The sequence below is a fragment of the Lithobates pipiens genome, unplaced genomic scaffold (genome assembly GCF_037356315.1).
Source record: "Lithobates pipiens isolate NorthernLeopardFrog02 unplaced genomic scaffold, aLitPip1_a1.2 Scaffold_8, whole genome shotgun sequence".
In the NCBI taxonomy this organism is placed as follows: Eukaryota; Metazoa; Chordata; class Amphibia; order Anura; family Ranidae; genus Lithobates; species Lithobates pipiens.
The window spans coordinates 44322322-44346214 of record NW_027507903.1 but is presented as its reverse complement, the minus strand read 5'-3'; the positions used below and the strand labels follow the sequence as shown (position 1 = coordinate 44346214).

Sequence of the window (23893 nt, the reverse complement as noted above, 5' to 3'; positions counted from 1 at the left end):
GAGAATAATAGATTTTTTCCCCTCTAGCATTTTGTAGCTTCAGGCTTCAAGCTACAAAACTCTCAGGTGTGAATGGGGTCTAACTGTACATACTCTAGTACCCTGGTGCTCAACCTATGGCTCTTTGGCACTTTTTGTGTGGCCTTTGGGGCCCCTGGAGACACTAATCTGTGTTTCCCTATTGCCCTGTTATAGTAGTCTCATGTAATATGTCTTCAGTCAAAGTCTCCTGAAGCATGTCCACAGTCTCCAACGACGCATATAGCATGCCCACAGTCTTTTGCAGCATGTCTGCAGTCTCTGACCATCTCTTGTATCATGTCTGCAGTCTCTGATCATTTCTTTCACCATGTGCGCAGTCTATGACCATCCCTGTACCATATCTGCAGTCTCTGATCATCTCTTGTATCATGTCTGTAGTCTGTAATCATCTCTTGTATCACGTCTGCAGTGTCTGACCATTTCTTTCACCATGTGTGCAGCCTCTGACCGTCTCCTGTACCATGTCCACAGTCTATTGTCATCTCTTGTATCATGTTTGCAGACTAATCATTTCTAGTATCATCTCTGGTCTCTGACCATCTGCTATACCATGTCCACAGTCTGTGACCATCTCTTGTATTATGTCTGCACTCTCTAATCTTCTCTTGTATCATGCCAGTCTCTGACCATTTCTTTTATTATGTTTGCAGTCTCTGGCCATCTCATGTACCGTGTCTGCAGTCTCTGACATGCTCTGACCTTCTCTTGTATTATGTCTGCAGTCTCCAATGATCTTATGTATCATGCCAGTCTCTACAATTTATTGTATCATGTCTGCAGTCTCTTATCATCTCTTGTATCATGTCTGCAGTCTGACCATTTCTAGTATCATGTCTGCAGTCTCTGACCATCTTTTGCATTATGTCTGCCGTCTCTGACCATCTCCTGTACCATGTCTGCAGTCTCTAATCATCTCTTGTGTCATGTTAGTCTCTGACAATTTCTTTTATCATGTTTGCAGTCTCTGACCATCTCTTGTATCATGTCTGTAGTCTCTGTCTATCTCCTGTACTATTGTCTACAGTCTCTGACTATGTCTTGTATTATGTCCGCAGTCTCCAATCACTTCTATCATATCAGTCTCTGACAGTTTCTTGTATCATGTCTGCAGTCTCTGAACATCTCTTGTATCATGTCTGCCATCTCTAATCATCTCTTGTATCATGTCTGCAGTCTCTGACCATTTCTTTCACCATGTACACAGTCTCTACTTGTCTCGTGTACCATGTTTGCAGTCTTAGACCATCTCTTGTATTATGTCTGTAGTCTCCAAACAGCTCTTGTATGATGTCTGCAGTCTCTTATCTCTTCTATCATGTTTGCAGTCTGACCATTTCTTGTACCATGCCTGCAGTCTCTGACCTTATCCTGTAACATGCCTTCAGTCTCTGAACATTTCTTGTATCATGTCTGCAATCTATAATCATCTCTTGTATCATGTCTGCAATCTCTGACCATCTCTTGTATGATGTCTGCAGCCTCTTATTATCTCTTTTATCATACCTGCAGTCTCTGACCATCTCTTGTATCATGTCTGAAGTCTCCAACAATCTCCTGTATCATGTTTGCAGTCTGACCATTTCTTGTACCATGGCTGCAGTCTAGTCTCTAACCATCTCCTGTTTTATATCCACAGTCTCTGAACATTTCTTGTATCATGTCTGCAGTCTCTGACCATTTTTGTATCTTGTCCATAGTCTTTGACCACCTCCTGTATTATCTCCACAGTCTCTGACCATCTCTTGTGTAGGACCAATAGTTTTTTTTACTATATACCGTTGTTTGTCTGCTGTCTCTGACACCGAATATCCACTGAATTTTGTGTGGTCCTTTGGTGATGTCCATTGCTACACTTGAGGCATTCTTCTCTAGTATATGCTCTGTATGTGCTCTGGGTATGCATGCAGTGACTGTGGGTTATCTGTGTGTGCTCTGTGTTACCTTTGTGGGTGCTCTGATTGTGTGTGAGCTCTGACTGTGTTTTGTGTTCTCTCTCTGTACTTTGACTGAATGTGCTCCATGTGTTCTGTGACAATGGGGTTTACTTTCTAAAGGCAAGTACACTTTGCACTTGGAAGTGCAGTCGCTGTAGATCTGAGGGGGACATGCAAGGGAAATAAAAAAACAGCATTTTTGCTTACACCTGATTGGATGATAAACTCAGCAGAGCTTCCCCTAATTTCAGATCTTCCCCGCAAATCTACAGTGACTGCACTTCCAAGCAGTGGCAATGTGTCCATTAAGGGTGCATGGGTGCCGCTCCCTCTCTCCAGCCACCCCCTCTATGACAAATGGATAGATTCGTGCATCGCACCCCCTATTCAGGCCTCCAGCCCCTTTTCAGGTGCCAGGCGCCTGAATTACAGCAGCGGACAAAAATAGGTTCAGAAGCTGAGTTTAGAGGCATTTCAAGCGCAAAACACTTCTAAATGCATCTAAGGCTTAGTTTTTACAACCTTTCCTTAACAATTTAACTTGACAGATAGCAACTCACATTTAAAATGTCTGTTTTGCCACGTTTACATGCCGCGTTTAGTGGCATTTTGCTGCGTTTGCGTTTAGAAGCGTTTTTAAAAAAAAGATATAACACTGTGCTCGCAGCATACTCGTATATCTTTTATGCCCCACAGGAATCACAGGTGTGTGCAAACAGCTCCTGCTGCTCAGGCTCTACGAAGAAACGACAGCCTGTTAGGAGCCACAGATGTCCACCGCACATTTATCAGCTTATCCCGCGGTTACCTGCAGTTAGGGAAAGATGATCAGCACTGGACGCAGACTGTTTGTCTCCAGCGCCGATTATATGTCCTTGACTGCTGGATGCAGGCATACATGCGGACAGCCACGGCCCTTGTCAGCCTGTCATTGTGTTGTACAGGCTGAGTGTCCTTAGCTGTTCTCAAACATATACCCGGAATAGTCTAGGGTTGTTAGTGGTGTACTCCAAGGTTCAGTGTTAGAGCCCTTACTTTTTATTATATTTATAATTGATACCGAGTCTGGGATTAAAAGTACCATTTCAGTCTTTGCAGATGACACTAAGCTATGCAACGGAATAACATCCTTACAGGATGTCTCCAATTTACAAGCCAACCTCAATGCACCGTTTAATCATAGTATCTATCCATAGTTAGTCAGGTTGAAAAAAAGACACAAGTCCATCTAGTTCAACCAATAAAAAAATGAAAATAAATAAATTCATATGAACCTTAATTCCTAACCTCAATCCTCAAATTACCTCCTCCTAAACACATAACCACAAAACTGAACCATCAACCTTACCTTGAAGGGATTGTAAAGTCAGAAGTTTTTTTTTAATCTTAATACATTCTATGCATTAAGATAAAAAGCCTTCTGTGTGTAGCAACCCCCCTCAGCCTGCCTAACACTTTTAGTTTAATTGGGCAACTATATGACAAATGAGGTTTAATGTTGATAAATGTAAAGTTACACACTTGGGAGTTAAGAATATCCATGCATCATACATATTAGGGGGGAGTACAACTGGGGGAATCAATGGTGGAGAAGCATCTGGGTGTCCTGGTAGATCATAAGCTTTATAATAGCATGCAGTGCCAAGTGCGGTTTCCAAAGCAAGCAAAGTCCTTTCTTGTATTAGGAGAATTAAGGACTGTAGAGAGAAAAATATAAATTTTCCCCTGTTCAAATCATTACTAAGACCTCATCTGGAATACGCACTTCAGTTTTGGGCACCAGTTCTCAAAAAGGATCGGGAACTGGAGAAAGGGCAGCGAAGGGCAACCAAACTGACAAGAAGTATGGAGGAGCTCAGCTATGAGGAAAGATTAGAGAAACTGAATCTATTCTCTCGAGAAGAGGAGATTAAGGGGGATGTGATCAACATGTACAAATATATAAGTGGTCCACATAGTGAACTTGGTGTTGAGTTATTCACTTTTATGCCATCACAGAGGACAAGGGGGCACACTTTACATTTGGATAAAAAGAGATTTAACCTACAAATACAAAAAAAGGCTTCTTCACATTAAGAGCTGTGGAAATGTGGAATAGACTCCCTCATAAACTGGTTCTGGCCAGCTCCGTAAATTGTGTTAAAAAATGCCTGGATTATTTCCTAAATGCACAAAATAAAACTGGATATTAACATTTATAGGTAAAGTTTCTCCAGGGAATAATGTTTGTTTTTAGGATATAAGGTTTTAGTATCTGCAGTTTAAAACACTGATGAAAATAATTATATATTACAAATGATAGTGACATCTAAGACCTATAGTTGATTACGGCATATACATCACAGGAATTTTGGGGAATTTTAAGCGCAATCAATTTTTGTATTTAGACCTGACCGCATTATGACTCTGTGCCAGCTTTTTAGACAATAATGATATCTGTAGTAATACTACAGTCCTGGATATGGTTTCCATTCAAGATGGTCAATTTTCTTGCCATTTTTTTATACAAAATAGGCTTTTGGTTCATTCGCTCTTGTGCCGTCACCATGTTACTCAGAATCTTGTGAAATGAGCTTGGAAAATGCTTAAACCAACTGCAGAGAAAAAAAAAAGCCGCATTTTTTCCAAATTCATAACAGGAAGTTTGGATGGCTCCAAGCATTGCAGAATTGCATGTGATAAAAATACCTCTAATGAGACACAAATGTGCTCCATCGCCTCTGATTTGCTACCAGTAAACAACATTCTTCAATTGTGTGTCTGCTGAACAGGGGGAACCAGGGACAGCAACTTCTCAAATATCCACAGCCGAGGCTTCATTAACCCCTTTTACCATGACGCGTTCACTGGCAGCACAGCACCATCTACATATAAGGTTAACGGATGCGTTTCTCGTGCAAGAAAACAGTTTGATGTACCGTTTTACTAACTTGTCACTATGAGCAAATTTGATGCTAGAAATATTTCCCAGTTAACGTGGGTGTATTTAATTGTGTATTACATGAACATGCAAATGTGTACATTCCATATATTTAGTTATACAGCTGTGTAATAGTACTTTGTGAAATCTCTTGTTTTTGAAACATTTGTTGACTTTTTCTAAATGTGATTTTTTTTTTCTCCTCATTTTGTGTACATGCTGCTGGTGTATGTGCTTATGTTGTATACCTGTCTGATCTCTTACAGGAATGACAATACCTGAAGAGGATGCTGAAGTGGGCCAGGGGAGTAAATACTGCCTGGTGGCAATTGGCAGACTACAGGTTAGAATTGTGTGCTCATGGTTCTGATTGTGAGGCTTTCTAGCACTGCATCAAGTGCAGAGTTTTTCCCATTTAACCACTTGCTGACCAGCCGCCATCATTATACCGCAGCAGGTCGGCATGATTCTGCAAATCACCGTAGGTGTATGTCAGCACCTTTAAGAGCGATAGCAGGCACGGTGGGGGACCCAATGCACGTGGCCAGCTGCCACGATGTCCGCTGGCCACCCGCTATCAAGGGCACCAGTGCTAGAACAGGGATGTGTGTATGTAAACACACAAATCCCCACTCTGACAGGAAAGGAGAGACAGATCTGCTGTTCCTACTAATCAGGAACAGCAACCTGTCTCCTCCTCTAGTCAGTCCCATCCCCTCACAGTTAGAAACACACATAAGGGAACACATTTAACCCCTTAATCGCCACTAGTGTTAACACCTTCCTTACCAGTGACATCTACACAGTAATCAGTGCATTTTTATAGCACTGATCGCTGTATAAATGTCCATATATGTTTATTGCAATTTACAACCAAAAGAAAGCTCTATTTGTGGGAAAAAAAGGACATCAATTTTGTTTGAGTACAGTATTCCATGAGGGCGCAATTGTCAGTTAAAGCAATGCAGTGCCGTACCGCAAAAAATAGCCGGATCATTAAGGGTTAAAATCTTCCGGGGTTAAAGCGGTATTAACCACTTCCCATGCACCATATAGCAATATAACAGCCGCAAAGTGGTTTCATTATCGTCCAGCAGGATAAGCTGCTTAAGCAATTGGTGGTGTGGTGTGTCAGTTTTACACACCGCATCTCCAATCTTGGTAAAGAGCCTATGACATAGGAAGTGCCTATGACGTAGGAAGTGAATAACCAGGAAGTGCCGTTTATCGGCTTTTCCTCTATTCACGCTGACAAGGCACGGGTAGAGGAGAGCCGATCGGCTGCTCTCCTGAGGGGGGGGGGGGGGTGGGGTCTGCACTGATAATCAGCGCATTGATTATCCGTGCAGACTCACCAAGCATGCCCATTAGAGCCCACCAGGGGTGCCAATCAGTGCCCATTAAAGATGGCATTCAGTGCTTATCAGTAATGCCTGCTAATGCCTCCTCATCAGTGCTGCCTATTAGTGCCCATCAGTGTCCATCAGTAGTGCCCATCAATGCCGCCTATCAATGCCTATCAGTACTGCATATTAGTGCCTCCTCATCAGTGCTGCCTATTAGTGCCCATCAGTGTCCATCAGTAGTGCCCATCAATGCCTATCAGTACTGCATATTAGTGCCTCATTATCAGCAACCTCATCAGTGGTGCCTTATCCGTGCCCATCAGTGCAGCCTCATCAGTGCTTGTCAGTGAAGCAGAAAACGTACTTATTTACAATATTTTATAACGGACAAAAAAAACGTTTTTTTTTTCAGTCTCTTCTGTCATAAATGCCTCCCTCTGCCTGTCAGCTTTCATGTACACTGAGCAGCACACATGCAGCTCAGCATACATTTATGGCACCTGCTCTGTAAAATGATGATGTGACTCCTATGCACATGTGAGGGATGTCATCACAGCCTTGCCATTCAAGCTGCTGAACAGATGGAACCTGGGAAGAAGACCGGGAAATATGGAAGCACCCAGGACCATCCGGAGCGCTGAAATGTTGCACTGGTGGGCTCCGTTTGAGAGGGAATTCTGTCATAATGTGCTAATATGCAGTGCATGCTTGCACATTATGGCTTAAACCACCCAGGACTCATTTGATAAATAAAAAAAGCAGAGTTCAATTTGGCTTCAAGAAGAAATCTAGACTAACCAATACCTTTTCCATATCACCCAATGGTGTTATGGTGTAGCGGTATTAATAAAAGGAATTATATAAATATTTTAGTCTGTTTCTTTTAATATGCAAATTACAGCACAACTTGATTCAGTATTTTTCTTTCTTGAGAGGAGTACAGGGAAATCAGGGAAAACTGATTGTGCACTGATGTTTTTTTTTTTTTTTTCTGTGCAGCCTTATTGGATATTGACAACTGGTCCCTCTGACCATCAAAATACCCGAACAGCAGCACCTACCCATGATTAGATGAAACTGCTTTTCGGTCATGAATTTTTTTGCCTGCATCTTTTGATTTTGAGGGATGTTAGACTAGGGGCAACTGGCAGGTCCACCCACTGAGTGAATTTCTGCCAGTTACCAAGGAATTGGTACAGTGTATGACCAGCTTTACAATAACTGACAAGGATTCTACAGTAATTATTTCCCAATATACTAAAAAAAGCTTGTCTGGAGTTGGACTGTTGGGAATTCCTACACTACCGTCCCAGAATAATGTGTTACTGATACCATGTTGCCATGTTCAAGAGACTAAAAATGGTTAGAGTTGAAGGGTGGGTAAATCCAGTTTGGAGATTTTAACCAATCCTGTAATGTTTTGTACTCTTTCAAAGATACTGCACAGTTGAGCTAAATCAAAGGCACTCTTGTAGAATGCAAGTCAACATGTATTCATGATTTTATTCAAAGACAGATCTGGTGGTTAAAGCCCAAATAAACCTTCAATTAAAATTGTCTAAATGCATTCAAAGAGCATTGAAACAAGAAACATTCAATGGCTTACAGTTTGTTTCTGTTATAAAAACATCTACAGCCTGAGTATAAAAGCCTGTCTTCTGCCAGCATCTGCCGGACAGGACCATTCTTATGTGAAGGCAGTGGTCCTTTTGCAGAAGTCCAACACACCCCTTACTGAGACAGAACTGTAAGGCAGCCCACACATGCTTAATTTTTTTCATTCAACCAGCGGATTGAATGAAAACAAAAATGACCCGATTGTCCCATCCACACACTATATATGCATGAGGGAATCACTCCAACTGAAGCTTTGTATTCTGAAAGCATGGAGACTTTGGTAGCAATCACTCATTGTGTTCATTCAGAAAAGGTAGGGGCCTGTAAATATGACCATTTAATGGGCTCTCCATCCTGAAATGACTCCCTGTGTGCCCAGAGCAGCTGGCGGGAGCAAGAGGAGGGGAAGCTGCCAGTGATACAGGGAAAGAAGCACATGGGGGGGGGGGGGGGGCAGACAGCAGGGAAAAAGAGATCGTGCACAAAGAGGGTTTTTTCAGTGTGGTGAAGGGGCAATTACTGGAACCAATCCTGTGGCTTGCTTTGCAGGAGCTGAAAGCCGACTTTAGAGAGAGAAGGAGAAGCCAGTTTCCAGCTGCAGTAGGGGGCCTGCAGGATCAGTTCCAGTATTTGCTCCCCCACTGCACAGATCGCCCTCCCTGTTCACAAATTCCTTCTCCCTGCTTGTCAGTTGCCTGGGCCCCCCTGTTGAATTTATGGGGCCTAGGCTCCATAAAGGTGTTCCAGTGGTGCACTCTTATCAGCAGTCCTGACTGTAAACATTGAACCCTTATTTCCAACTATCTCCTGTTTCTGGCCAGTGTTATCATTGCAAACATAAATCCAACTGCACATTTTTTCATGACATTTATACAAAAGTTTTCAGATTACAATTGTATATATTAGAAAAGCAGGCATTGTAATTGCAGTATTGAATTTTGAAGCACGGATATTATAGGTGGCATTTATTATAATTATAATAGAGATGACGCAGACAACAGTCCAGACACAATTGCCACCAATAATTTACTAAATTCACCGCTACTTTCTGTTTTATCTTTTTATTCCCTTTATGTTCTTTTTATTACTCTCTGAAAATAATTCATGTCATCATTATGGCTAGACAAGAAATAACGAATATAATTCTAATACAGAAATTGTCTACAGTATTTAAATTCTGAGTGTGGTTACATTGTTAGTCCTGATTATTTATACTAAAATAGATTTGGCACTTATTTGTTAGTAGAAGAATCCTTGTAAAAACACAAATCTGCCGTAGCCATCCTGAAATGACTTTGTGACTCTTTCCATGTTTCATAATTTATATAATTTATTAGTTATATATTCCTGTAGCGTGCCCCGGCATCCATTTATCGATATTGATTTTATTAGTGACATAAATTACAATGCATTTTTTCTTGGTGTTGGTAGCCCAGTGCTGGTCATCTTTGGCATGGGGCTCCAAGTACTGGGAATAAATGAAAAACAAACTGCTTCCTGAAAAATGAAAAAAAAAAGTAAGGCCCACTCTATCCAAAACTAAAAATGCTTTGCATTCACACCATTTGAATTATAAAACCCTGATTATGGCAATGCCCATCTTTTCTATGTCATTAATTTAAAGGAATTTAACTCATTCATACAGCATATAGTGTCAATGCTGAAATCTGGTCCTAAAACATTGCTACCCATTGCATACCTCTTAAGCCAGACAAAATTAGACCAGTTCAGCAGGGACCGGACAAATTTCAATCCACTTCTGTACAACCTCCTTGTTGACTTTTTTGTGCTTGATCAGCATCGCAAGCCATAGCCAGCAGCGCTTATCAGTGTATTGTGGCAGTGGGGAATTCTCCCTGCTGCGCTATTATATTCTAACAGAGGGGAGACTTCCCCACTGTCAGAATACACTGATCAGTGTTTCCCTCAAATGTGTATTTTATTTTTGTTTAACTTGCTGGTTGAATGGAAAAAGTGAACCATCTATGGCCAGTTTTAGTGCAGTCCACTAGCCATTAAAGAGACCCTGTCACCAAAGTTTCAGGTACAAGCACAGAAAAATTTTATATTTTAAATTTCTCCATCGAAATAATAAGACCCAGACCAAAGATGTTGAACTCCAGCCAACATTTACTGTAATGACAGTAGGGCTGAAACAACTAATCGATTAATCGACAACTAATCGATTATGAAATTAATTGATTGCTATTTTCATAATCGATTAATCAGCCAGTAACATAATGGGATTAAAAAAAACTAAAATGAGCCCTTTATAGTACAAAAAGAGAAAATAATTGCTACTGTAAATATTACGTTCACAGTTCTACAGTAAAAAAATGAACCCCTTAAAGTAGTGATTATCTGCTTTTTTTTTTTTACTATAAAGGGCTCATTTTAGTCTTTTTAACCCCATTATGTTACTAAATGTCTTAGACCTGGTCACATCTATGTTTATTGGTGCTTTTTGCAGAAATGCACTACAGTTCATTAAATGTTTCCCATGGGACACGTTCATATCTGTGCATTTTTCAGCCGCTGCGTATTTGGAAAGGGTCAGGGACTTTTAAAAGCAAAACGTTGCTTCTTTGGTTCAATATACTTCAATGGAGAAGCTGCAGATAAGCATGTAATGTGTTTTTGTAGCAATCTGTGTTTTTTAATCTGCCCTAAAAAAATGCAAATTGCCGTAAAATCACATTACACAATCACACAGAAATCAAAAATGCACAGCAAAAAGCACTGCAGAATCAGATCAAAAGAAAACTGCATAGGTGTGTACCGAGCCTTATGCTGGTCACATGGATCAATTTTCAGATGAGAATATTCAGACGAAAAATCTTTGTACATTCGCTGAATGAAAGAATTTTGTTTGAAATTTTCACTTGTTTTTAACATTCTGTTTTTAAAATGAATGTAATTTCTGAATGAAAACCACATACACGGTCTGAAAATTCCTTTGACCAAGAAGTTTTCTATTATTTCCAAATTTTCCCATCACTGTGGTTGAAAATGAACGTCAATTTGACACACTTTTTTCTTTTAAGGTTATTAACCGATTAATCGAACCAATAATCAGCCAACTAATCGATTATGAAAATAATTGTTAGTTGCAGCCCTAAATGACAGCATACTGCTCACTCCCACCCAAAGCCATGGCTGGAGTTGAACTTCTTCAGTGTTCAGCCCATTATTTGGATGGTGGCCTACATTGGAACAAAAGTCTAGGTCAGTGATGGTGAACCTTGGCACCCCAGATGTTTCGGAACTACATTTCCCATGAGGCTCAACTACACTGCAGAGTGCATGAGTATCATGGGAAATGTAGTTTCAAAACATCTGGGATGCCAAGATTCGCCATCACTGGTCTAGGGCCTTGGCACTAATGTATCATGAGTTGTAGATATAGTCATTTTTACCAGGGGTTCCCCGATACTGGAAAGTTACAAGGTTTCTTTTTTTGAACTGAAAAGGTTGAGAAAGGCTGCTATAGAATTTAATTTAGGTAGTAACAACTCTGAGGCTACTGACATTGCATCCAAAGAACAGTCTAAGGGCTTTTGGATGTCTACATAAGAAAGGTTTTTTAAAGGTAAATAATATGCTCAAAATATGTTAAATGCACATATAATCTTATTGGAAGATTGTTGAAAGGAATGTTCTGGTGGCAGGGTCTCTTTAAAATCCAGGCTCCAGACCTCCGTTATTCTTTTAGTAGGTTCATTCACCCTGAATATTAAAGCTGTTTTAGTTTCACTCTGAAGCCATAAAATCTGCCCCTTTATTTCTTATAGCCAAATAAAAATCCAAGTACAAGTTTACCATATTATTACACAGCCCAATATAAATAAAGGGATGAAGTATATTGCTGTCTTTTACAGGTCACCAGTTCCCCGGGGAGCCTAGATATGAATGGAATGTCTCTTCCTACCGAGTTCTTATCACGACACAGCACAGAGGGGATCATCACATTCGTAGACCCTCGCTGCATCAGTGTGATTGGGTATCAACCACAGGTTGGTGGTCTGTGATATGTCTGATGCTGAAAAAGCACATTTGTTTTGTTACGGCTTGCCTTGGATTTGGGCTTAGTTTACTGCTCTTAGTTTGTTTATTTATTGTTTGATGGTCCATGCCTTTGATCAATCCTTGTTTGTTTTTATGACCTTGACATGGTTATTGTAGCATGTAATAGGTCTATATTTCTTTCATACTTTTATAAATGTTAAGACTGTAGACATTCATATATTGCTCTTGAAGAACCCTAAGTAGTTTTTTTTTTCCAGGATCTCCTGGGAAAGGACATCATTGAATTCTGCCACCCTGAAGACCAGAGTCATCTTCGAGAGAGTTTTCAGCAGGTAATTAGCACTGAAGTAGGAGAGGAAGTATAATCTGCTCCATATATAATCACCTACAACCTTGTGTGTAAAACTTGTTTAAAAATTAACCTCTTTTGGCATTATCAAATGACTGACAGTTTGAAATATCTATCAGTCAACATATATCAAACTAACTGCACTTGTCACTTTTTAATCCCAAAAGTTTTTATTAGTATTGAAATAGATAAAAAATATTAACATCAGTGCACCTATGCAGTACATATTCCGTGAAATGATATGAAAAGACAAGGGGGTTGGTTTACGAAAACTGGAGGGTGCAAAATTTGGTGCAGCTGTGCATAGAAACCAACCAGCTTCCAGATTTTTTTTGTCAAAGCTTAATTGAACAAGCTGAAGTTAGAAGCTGATTGGCTACCATGCACAGCTGCACCAGATTTTGCACTCTCCAGTTTTAGGGCCCTTTCACACCTAATACAGTGGGATGCATTTTGGACTATGGGCATAGTTGACATTATTGCAATGCAGTCAAAAAAGTAGAGCATGCTGCATCTTTCTGCACCGAAAATGCCCTGCAACGCATCACAGTTTGCAAAGGAGCCCAGGGAAAGAAAGATGAAGGAAGTGATCTCACGGGACAAATGCAAATGGAAAAATACGCGTCAACTAAATGTACATGCACATCAACTGCATGTAAAACACACTTCAAATTCATGTATATGTGCAAGGGAAAAACATGCAGTAGATGTCCATTTTCCAGTGCGAATGGGCACTTAGTAAATCAACCCGAGGGTCTCTGCAATACAGCATACACAGACAAAATGTAGTCACGGACAACTGGACAGTTATTACATTTCTGAAGACAAATGAAATGAGAGACCTAATCACAGACTTTTCACAAAAATAAGTGAAAAGTAATATTGCAAATACCATATAATTAGAGTATCATTGGTTGAGAAACTATGAAAACCTAAACCAAATGTGCTGTGTTCCATCTCATATACAATATAGGGATATTTGGAATGTAATATACCCTTAGACTTTACAGAGCTCAAAGGAGTACATGACACGACAGAGAACACACTTCTCAAAATTAAGTAGGTGCTGCGTCTAATGGACAGCAAGTAAAACATTCTGCCTGCCATATACCCTATGTTTTCTGTGTTTTTTTTTGGACAACCTCTGTAGTTATGAATCGTTTTTTTTTATATGGGAGCTTTTTATTAAAGTGGAAATAAAGGCAACATTTTTTTCCGATTTTGGATAGAGTAAAGGGGGTTATAACCCCTGACAGCTTTTTTTTTATCTGTGTTCCATTGGGGAGATTTCCCTCCACTTCTTATTCCATAGCTAAAACATTAAATGACAGGAAATCTCTCCAAAGTGAGGGAATCCTTGTTGTCACAAGAATCACCAGAATTTGTGTTTCCATTGGAAGATTTCCCCTCTGTTATGCCCTGTACACGTGGTCAGACTTTCCGATGGAAAATGTGCGATCGGATTGTGTTGTTGGAAAATCCGATCGTGTGTGGGCTCCATTGGACTTTTCCGTTGGAATTTCCAACAAACAAAGAGCTGGATCTAAAATTTTCTGACAACAAAATACGATTGTTTAAATTCCGATCGTGTGTAGACAAATTCGATCCACAAAGTGCCACGCATGCTCAGAATAAATTACGAGACGAAAGCTATTGGCTACTGACCCGTTTATAGTCCCGACGTACTTCTTTTACGTCACCTCGTTCTGAACGATCTGATTTTCCGACAACTTTGTGCGACTGTGTGTATGCAAGACAAGTTTGGCCCAAAATCCGTCGGAAAAAATCAGACGGATTTTGTCATCGGAATGTCTGACCGTGTGTACAGAGCATAAGTTTTCCTTTACTTTCACCTTCAAAAATAGTTACTAGGACAAATACGGAGGGTAAAAATATTTTCCTTTAGCCTTCATTTTCCATTGCTGTAAGGTAGGCAACCCAGTTTGAATCCATCAGTTTCTTGCCCGCTGGCTGTCACTTTTTTAGGTCAGAACTAATGAGACAATCAAGACTTGTGACTGTTTCTGTGTAGGAAGTTACTGTTGGTAAATAAGTGTCTGTTCCCTGCCGATTGGAATATGGCTATACAGTGGAATTCATACATCTGATGATATCTAGAAGGCAAAGCTTAAAATGAAATTGGATTTTGTACCAGACAGGTTAATAGCACAACAGAAAGTGCCAGAACCTGGTACTCTGGGATGCAGCATTTCTGTTTGTGGATTTGCCTCCAACGTAATACCAATACATATTTACCTTACTTACCTGAATAACCAATAGTTGAGTGTGTGAGTGGAATGGGGGTGGGTTATTGGTCCATCAGTTTCTGATACCAACCAGCACTTCAGTTTGAGCTCAAATGAATTTAGGTTGTCAACATTTCATTTTCTCATTAGGTAGTAAAGCTTAAAGGACAAGTACTGTCGGTGATGTATCGCTTCCACACAAAGACCCGAGACTGGATGTTACTTCGCACCAGCAGCTTCACTTTCCAGAACCCATATTCTGACGAGATTGAATACATTATCTGTACAAATACCAACGTGAAGTAAGTATACAAATAGACAAGGTAGGGTTGTTTTGAAGAACTGCAAAAGGGATGGGACTGTCCATGTAAGCCAATTAAATCTTTCATTAGTCTCCACAAGCGTTTAACAGGAACTTTATTCTCTTAATCACTTCAAACATCAAGTATTTTCAATCTTTTTGCTGCTAGCCTTAGACAGAAAGTTGTTTTTATTTGTTTTTTTGTTACTTTTTTTTTTTTTTTGCTTCCTGGTTTCTGGCCTAGGCCAAAATGATGTCATACAGCCTAGAAGTCTTCATGGGCATTTTTTTGTTCTTTTATCCGGAGGAGAGGAGAAGGGATTTTCTAAGCTAAGCACATACTCCTGGCTGCAGGGTAGAAATGCTAGGGGTGGTTTTCAAAGTGATCCCTCAACAAAATAAAGCATGGAGAATGGAGACATGCATGGATGGGGGAGTTTGCTTTGAATAATAAAAATAAATCGTGTTTTCAGCTTGTGGTGCTCAGAAACAGTTAACGTCTGCTTTCACAGGAAAAATTGATCTGTACAACTTCTCACAGTCCTAGACAAAGACAACCATGTCCCCAAAGAGGCTGCCATATTCATGTACATGACAGCATCCAAGTTCACAAAGATAATTAAATGGCAGCCATAATCAATAGTCAATTTTTATATATTTCAGCATATGTACCCTATAGTATCCACCCTTAATAGTAATCAGGTAAACCACAATTAACATATTGTTATTTAGTAACTCTAAATCGTTGCAAATTTTTTAATTCTTTAAAGTGTAACTTTTTCTTTTAGAGAAGACCTGTACAACATACAGTGGTGTGAAAAAGTGTTTGCCCCCTTCCTCATTTCCTGTTCCTTTGCATGTTTGTCACACTTAAGTGTTTCGGAACATCAAACCAATTTAAACAATAGTCAAGGACAACACAAGTAAACACAAAATGCAATTTGTAAATGAAGGTGTTTATTATTAAAGGTGAAAAAAAATCCAAACCATCATGGCCCTGTGTGAAAAAGTGATTGCCCCCCTTGTTAAAACATACTATAACTGTGGTTGTCCACACCTGAGTTAAATTTCTCTAGCCACACCCAGGCCTGATTATTGCCACACCTGTTCACAATCAAGGCATCACTTAAATAGGAGCTGCTTGACACAGTAAGGTCCACCAGAAGATCCTTAAAAGCTACACATCATGCCGAGACCCAAAGAAATTCAGGAACAATTGAGAAAGAAAGTAATTGAGATCTATCAGTCTGGAAAGGGTTATAAAGCCATTTCCAAAGCTTTGGGAATCCAGCGAACCACAGTGAGAGCCATTATCCACAAATGGCGAAGACATGGAACAGTGGTGAACCTTCCCAGGAGTGGCCGGCCGCCCAAAATTACCCCAAGAGCGCAGCGACGACTCATCCAAGAGGTCACAAAAGACCCCACAACAACGTCCAAGGAACTGCAGGCCTCACTTGCCTCAGTTAAGGTCAGCGTTCATGCCTCCACCATCAGGAAAAGACTGGGCAAAAATGGCCTGCATGGCAGAGTTCCAAGGAGAAAACCACTGCTGAGCAAAAAGAACATCAAAGCTCGTCTCAATTTCTCCACAACACATCTTGATGATCCCCAAGACTTTTGGGACAACATTCTGTGGACCGATGAGACAAAAGTGGAACTCTTTGGAAGGTGTGTGTCCAAGTATATCTGGCGTAGAAGGAACCCTGCATTTCATAAAAAGAACATTATACCAACAGTAAAATATGGTGGTGGTAGTGTGATGGTCTGGGGCTGTTTTGCTGCTTCAGGACCTGGAAGACTTGCCGTGATAAAAGGAACTATGAATTCTGCTGTCTACCAAGAGATCCTGAAGGAGAATGTCCGACCATCTGTTCATGTACTCAAGCTGAAACGAACTTGGGTTCTGCAGCAGGACAATGATCCTAAACACACCAGCAAGTCCACCACCGAATGGCTGAAGAAAAACAAAATGAAGACTTTGGAGTGGCCTAGCCAAAGTCCTGACCTGAATCCTATTGAGATGTTGTGGTATGACCTTAAAAAGGCCGTTCATGCTCGAAAACCCTCTAATGTAACTGAATTAGGACAATTCTGCAAAGATGAGTGGGCCAAAATTCCTCCAGGACGCTGTAAAAGCCTCATTGCACGTTATCGCAAACGCTTGGTTGCAGTTGTTGCTGCTAAGGGTGGCCCAACCAGTTATTAGGTTTAGGGGGCAATCACTTTTTCACACAGGGCCATGATGGTTTGGATTTTTTTTCACCTTTAATAATAAACACCTTCATTTACAAATTGCATTTTGTGTTTACTTGTGTTGTCCTTGACTATTGTTTAAATTGGTTTGATGTTCCGAAACACTTAAGTGTGACAAACATGCAAAGGAACAGGAAATGAGTCAGGGGGCAAACACTTTTTCACACCACTGTATACTGCAGTAGCAGCTTTAGAACCTGTAATCATCATAATGCTTGCATTACCGAGTGGTCATTGGTCAGCAAGGCCACATGACCACACTAACTGATGGGAATCTCTTCCAAGCCTTCTTCTAAACTTAAAGCAGAAAAGAAGCCAGCCATCCGGTATATTCCTCTCGTTACTCTTTATTGGCTACATGACATAAATACAGTATAAAATGCTCATGCGTTTTGGCTATTGCAGCCTTACTTTACCCTTAAACTTACACTACAGAAGCTGCCATTGCTGAAGTGTTCTTTGAAAATTGTAGTAGCTTGGTTGTTCTGCTGGTTCTCTGACTTATCCACTGGCCTCAAACAAATATAACAATAGGGCATTTTAACTTTTCTCTGACTTAAATGCTTGTTTTGAGTCTGTGAATTAAAAGTACTGAAGTCAGAAACAACCAAGCACCTCACATTTAAAAAGAAAGTGAACAATGGCAGCCTCCACAAATCTTTCATGGCAGGTGTACTCTAGGCTGAACTTCAGGCAGTATAAAGAACATCAATTAATTAATTTCAGCACTCTAATCCAGTCAGGCTCTATTACAGTGTACTTGTACTGACAGGAAACATCTTGACTGGAAAAAAAAAAATAGAGAGATAATTTGTGAGTATTCTGCTGCTCCCCTAGCATTCAATCAGACAAGCTGTGCTGTGCAGGTTGAGCATCTGGCTGTTTGCTCTGACAACCAGACTTGCTGAACACAATAAATCTTTGAGGTAGAAAAATAGTTCCAGTGCTGGGTTTATTAAGCAACTTACCTGGAGTTCATCTTTCTAACTCCTGCCTCCACACTGCTAAACAAACCTATTACAACACTCTCATCAAAACCCTCTCATCCAAACCTCGTCAACTCTTTTCTACCCTTAATTCCTTACTTCACTCCCCACCCACAAACTTGCTTACCGCTCAACAGATTGCCAACCATTTCGATAGCAAAATCGACACATTTCGCAAGGAGATATCCAGCATTCAAATTCCTCCCCTACCCAACACATGAGGCCCAACACCACTCTCAATACTCTCCTCCTTTTGCCCAGTTACCACAGATGAAGTTGATAAACTCCTCTCCATGGCCCACCTCACTACCTGTCCCCTGGACCCTGCCCCCTCTCAATTACTGCGACCACCTTCCCACTCTATCCTAAACTCCTAACCCACATCTTCAACCTCTCCCTCTCCTCCAGCACCTTTCCTTTCCTGCTCAAACATGCACTGGTTATCCCCATACTCGAAATACCCTCACTAGAGCCCACTTGTTTTTGAATAACTTAAGACCCATCTCCTTGCTCCCGTTTGCCTCCAAGTTCATTGAACGCCTTGTCCATGACCGAATGAGTTGCTACCTCACAGACAACAACCTTCTCGACCCCCTACCATCTGGCTTCTGCCCACAATATTCTACTGAAACTACCCTACTAAAACTCGCCAATGACCTACTAACTGCTAAAACCAATGGGCACTACTCCATACTCATACTTTTAGACCTCTCTGCTGCCTTTGACACAGTTGACCACCTGCTCCTCCTCAGCAAATTACACTCCCTTGGCCCCCCGTGATTCTGCTTTATCTCGGTTCTCCTCCTACCTATGTCAGCGCACTTTCAGTGTCACTTACAACTCCATCTCCTCCACTCCACTTCCTCTTTCTGCTGGGGTACCCCAAGGCTCCATCCTTGGGCCTCTCCTATTCTCACTCTATACCTCTTCCCTGGGCCAGCTGATAACCTCCCATGGCTTCCAATACCACCTCTATCCCGACGACACACAGATCTATCTCTCCACTCCTCAACTCACCCCCTCGATCTCCTCACAGATCTCAAACTTACTGAATGACATATCGATATGGATGTCATACCACATCCTCAAACTCAATCTTTCTAAAACTGAGCTTGTTATATTTCCTCCTTCACAGTCCCCCCCTGTGACTTCACCATTAATAGCAACAACACAACCATTGGTCCCTCCACACATTCCAGGGTGTAATCCTTGACTCTGACCTCTCCTTCAGCCCCCATATCCAATTACTTGCTAAATCCTGCCACCTTAACCTCTGCAACATCTCCAGAATTCGATCCTTCCTGACTAATGACACCACAAAGCAACTTATTCACTCCTTGATTATTTCCCATCTTGACTACTGCAACTTTCTCCTTAATGGCCTACATTTAAGCAGGCTATCCCCCCTTCAGTCTATTATTAGTTCTGCTGCTAGACTAATACACCTCACTAACCGATCCATGACTGCTGCTCTTCTTCGCCCATTCCTTCACTGGCTCCATCTACCCCACCGTATAAAATTCAAAATGCGAACCATAACATACAAGGCCATTCACAACATCGCCCCCATCTACATCACTAACCTTATCTGCAGATATCGCCCAAATCACCTCCTCCATTCCTCCCAGGACCTCCTGTTCTCTGGCTCCCTTGTTACCTCTTCCCATGCTCGCCTTCAAGACTTCTCCAGAGCCTCCCCCATCCTCTGGAACTCCCTGTCCCAGTATATCGGATCAGCCCCTACCCTGTCCACCTTTAGGAGATCCCTGAAAATGATTTATCAGGGAAGCCTATCCCACACCCACCTAACTGTCCCTGAGCCACCCCCATCAAATCATTCTCTGCAGCTATTACCTTTTGTACCAACCCCTCCCTTTAGAATGTAAGCTCTACGAGCAGGGCCCTCCCATACCTTTTGTGTTGAACTGTACTGTAATTGTGTTGTCCCCCCTATACATTGTAAAGCACTGCGTAAACTGCTGGCGCTATATAAATCATGTATAATAATAATAATAATAATCTTTCTACACCTGGGGCGTCCATCACATAATGAGGATGTCTGCAGATACAATAAGGAGACATCCTTAACCTTCATTCTGCTCCTTTCTGACTGCAGGAGCTGCAACATGAATCTAACGCACATTGACCTGTGTGAATATTTGGGACCTCTGGCTGTCACTGTATAGCTGAGGGGGTAACTGAACAACCCAGTCCTGTATTCAGCTTTCTTCTGTATTACACAAATCTACATTTTTTTTCAGTAAAAAAATTCTATTCTGTCATTTTGCAACTGATTAACTGAAGATTTATATTAACATGGATTTTGAGTAGATGAAAATGGAAAAAATACATTTCATAAGGATAGTTAGTAATACAAAAGCATACAACTAATGCCGGAATCAGACAGTAAGAGAAGAAACTGCTGTTTATTTCTTCCTTTTAATAAAGCATGTGTACACTTCTAGCCTGCAGTATTTCCGCAGCTGTTTCTGTGTCCTTAGGCAGGTCCAGCAGCAGCAGGCAGAGCTGGAGGTTCATCCAAGGGACAGCTTGTCCTCCTATGACCTGTCACAGGTGGGTATCTGAGACACTTATTCCTCCCTTCCTGGCATCTGGCTGTGCACTCAGCTTGTATTTATTGTGTGTCATTACAGGTGCCTGTACCAAACCTTGCAGGGAATGTTCATGAAGGAGGCAAGCCTGTGGTTGATAAGAACGATCCTCTCTTTTCTCAGGACCGGGACCCACGGTTTGCTGAGATGTTTGCTGGAATTACAGCCTGTAAGTTGACATTACCCCTCGTCTGCATCCCTATATGAATGGATGGGGCCACTCTGTGAGCTCCAAAGCTAGCCATGCACATGTAGATCTAAATGTGACAGATTCCTCCATCCACACGAAACAGTGCAGATGGACAGATCGCCCTGTGCAGTCACTCTGTTATGACGTTTGGCCCCACTGGCTGTTAGGCCTAGTTCTCACGGGTCATACTATCACATCGTACACCCATGAAAGGCTGTGTTTACCTGCCTAGAAATTCACAGGTGTTCAGTGCATCCCCATGCATCCAGTTCCATTGATGTGAACTGGGATGCAGCAGCTGTATGGATACAGCCGCTGCTCCCAATTTGAAATCTGTGTGTATGCAGGTGCACACAGGTACATGTCCTTGAACTCACACTGTGTTTTGGGCCATGCACATGCACCTGCACTGATTGATATCAATGGGACTGCCTGCACGGGGATGAATGGAACACCTTTGCATCCTCATGTGGGTAAACACAGCCTCGCACGGGCATACGCCATAGTACACCCATGTGAACAAGAACTTAAGATATCCGAACAGTTCCTGCATCTGATTGAATGCAGATGCTGTTCAGCCGACAGTTTTCCTTGTGGCTCCTTTGATTTGTCAGGCAGGAGTGTGCAAACAGGGCCACCCACTTCTTATGAACAAATCAAAGTTCATTCAATATATGGCCAGCTTTACTATAATTACAATTGTGTCTGGTCCACCAGGAACCGGCGAAGTTTGAACAATGCATAGACCGCTTTAATATATTTTCTGTCACTTCCATCACAACACCTCCTTGCCTAAAAACAGATCAGAGTTAATTATCTCAGTCTTCAGCCTGATACAATTAGTCTGCTTACTTTCAACAGTTTATAGCATCTTAAAAGGGATTATGTGATCTCATATACCTATCAGGTTCAGATCAGGACAGGTTAGAGCATAGAATTGTATTGATAAACCCCAGGGATCCCAGAGATGTGTGTTTTCAATAAGCATTTAGGTATGTTTGTAAATGCTAGGCCGGGGTCACAGGCAACGTCTTCACTGAGAAGGAATGTACTGTTAACATATCCAAGGTGCCTTCTTCTAGTCTGCCTGTCGCCATCAGCACATAGTTATAGGGGTAACCAGGGCCTGCGTCTCTAGTAGAATTAATCTCAGCGTCTGCAGGAGATCCAAGGTCATGTAAAATATTTATATGCCGTTTGTGAGGTTAAACGGATGGTTAATGTGATTTTTTTTTTTTTATGACTTTGGAGAAAGGGAGTGGATTTATCATATTGGAATTTTTGTGTGTTTGTGATTGTCTCTGTATGTTATGCCTAAACGTCTAGCGTGATTATGATCTGTTTCAGCCTGGTGTAGCAGCTTTACTGATGTGTGATGTATGAGCATTGTAATCATTTCTGAACATATGCCATATTTCAACTTGGTTTTCATTTCTTTTTTCTTTCTTTAAGCGGAGAAGAAAATGTTGTCAGCAGCAGGCAGCGGGACGCAGCAGTTGTATTCAACAGGCAGTCCTTTCCAGCCTGGACACACTGGCAAGTCTTTTAGGTATCAGACCCACTCTTTTGTCTTCAATTGAGCATTCAGCTATTATTACTATATAATATACGATATACTGTATATATGACCTATATGCATATAATTACTTTTGACTTAGCTTAAGGGGAATGTAAAGTGGATTTGTAAAAAAATGTATTCATTATCACTACGAATGAAAATTTAGGTTAATAATAAATATAGCATAGTATGGAGGATCAGGAAGTAATTTGTTTTAACCCCGCTAGATCAAATTGGACCATGCTTTATTGGGGGTTTTTTTTGCCTGCCACTGGATCAGCTGTAGTTATAGGATTATATATATGGAGGTTATTTATTTTTTTGTTTTGGTCCTTTTAGGTGGGCTTGTATCTTTTTTCAACCCAAATATGTAACTATTTTGGCACATTTTCCAGTCTCTACTTTACTTTTTGTTCTTGGATATAGTGGCTGTTGTTTACAGAGCTCAATAGCTAAAGCTGAAATTTACACATGCAAATAGCTCGAATGTCGAATAGCTTAGTCTTTTTTAGATAACCTATAGTACTATGGAAGTCCTTTGTAATGTATTATATATAGCCTTGATATTGTATATAATATTGCAGGGCTCAAAATTTCAAGTCCTGAGCTACTAGCCAGGCCTTAAGATGCATACTAGCACATTATGCTATTGCCTTGCAGGTTTTTTATTTTATTATTACATTTTTTTTTTTGCAGTTTACTACCACTTTAAGTAAATATTTGAATTTTAAGTAAATATATTAAATATAGCATTAAAAAAAATGAATGACACTTTAACTGATTTAGGATGCAGAAAGACTTACAGCGCAGCACAGCACTGGACAGGGGAGCGGGAGCTGCCAAAGTTAACTTTTCCTACTAACAAGCTGGTGATTGGTTGCTAAGTGGTCCGGACAACAAATCCAAGCTTGTTAATAGGAAAATTTTACTTTGCCAGCTTGGCGGAGGCTGGGAGGAAAATCGGCACCCATTAAACCCCGCCTGCCGGCACCACCCACCCTCCCCTTTTATCCGACTGCACACACGCCCTCAGCTTATTTCCACTAGCCTAGTGCGAGCAGGTGAGTGGAAATTTTGAGGGCTGTATTATAGTATAATTAACAACCTCCATTTTCATAAACTTACCTCCACGTTTCTGTTTTTGCAAGTTGTCTAAATATTACTGTGTAGACACCTGAGTAACAGACTGGTGTGGCATTCCCCCTCCTCTGTAATACAGTCTGTGGTTGAGAACACTGGTGATGTGGGGTGTGAGTGTCACTTATATATACCAGCATAGAGCACTGGAGGTAAAAGCTTGAAGGAACATTTCCATTGAGAGGAATAGGAATTTTAAGGCAAAAAATCATTCATAAATGATAACAGGAGAAAGTATGGAACTATAAATAGGTGTAGGACTTTTTAGGCCCCATTCAGATATCACATTGCAGGAATGAGACTTTCTGCTAGCGATTTTGAAAGCGTGATCTACACACATTCCTGCGTGTCATGCATAGGGCATTCTCCTCAA

The 23893-nt window shown here is 41.0% G+C and overlaps 1 protein-coding gene across 4 annotated transcripts in view; it reads left to right on the top strand.

Moving 5' to 3' along the window:
* The window catches only part of ARNT2 (aryl hydrocarbon receptor nuclear translocator 2), a 178637-nt gene that overhangs the window by 139678 nt on the left and 15066 nt on the right, over positions 1-23893 (top strand). For all 4 annotated transcript variants that reach the window (XM_077472073.1, XM_077472074.1, XM_077472076.1 and 1 more), the window contains 7 exons: positions 5163-5239; positions 11738-11872; positions 12143-12217; positions 14631-14782; positions 20525-20597; positions 20678-20804; positions 22278-22374. In XM_077472073.1, the coding sequence (XP_077328199.1) occupies positions 5163-5239; positions 11738-11872; positions 12143-12217; positions 14631-14782; positions 20525-20597; positions 20678-20804; positions 22278-22374 (736 nt within the window). The remainder of the gene's footprint in view (positions 1-5162; positions 5240-11737; positions 11873-12142; positions 12218-14630; positions 14783-20524; positions 20598-20677; positions 20805-22277; positions 22375-23893) is intronic.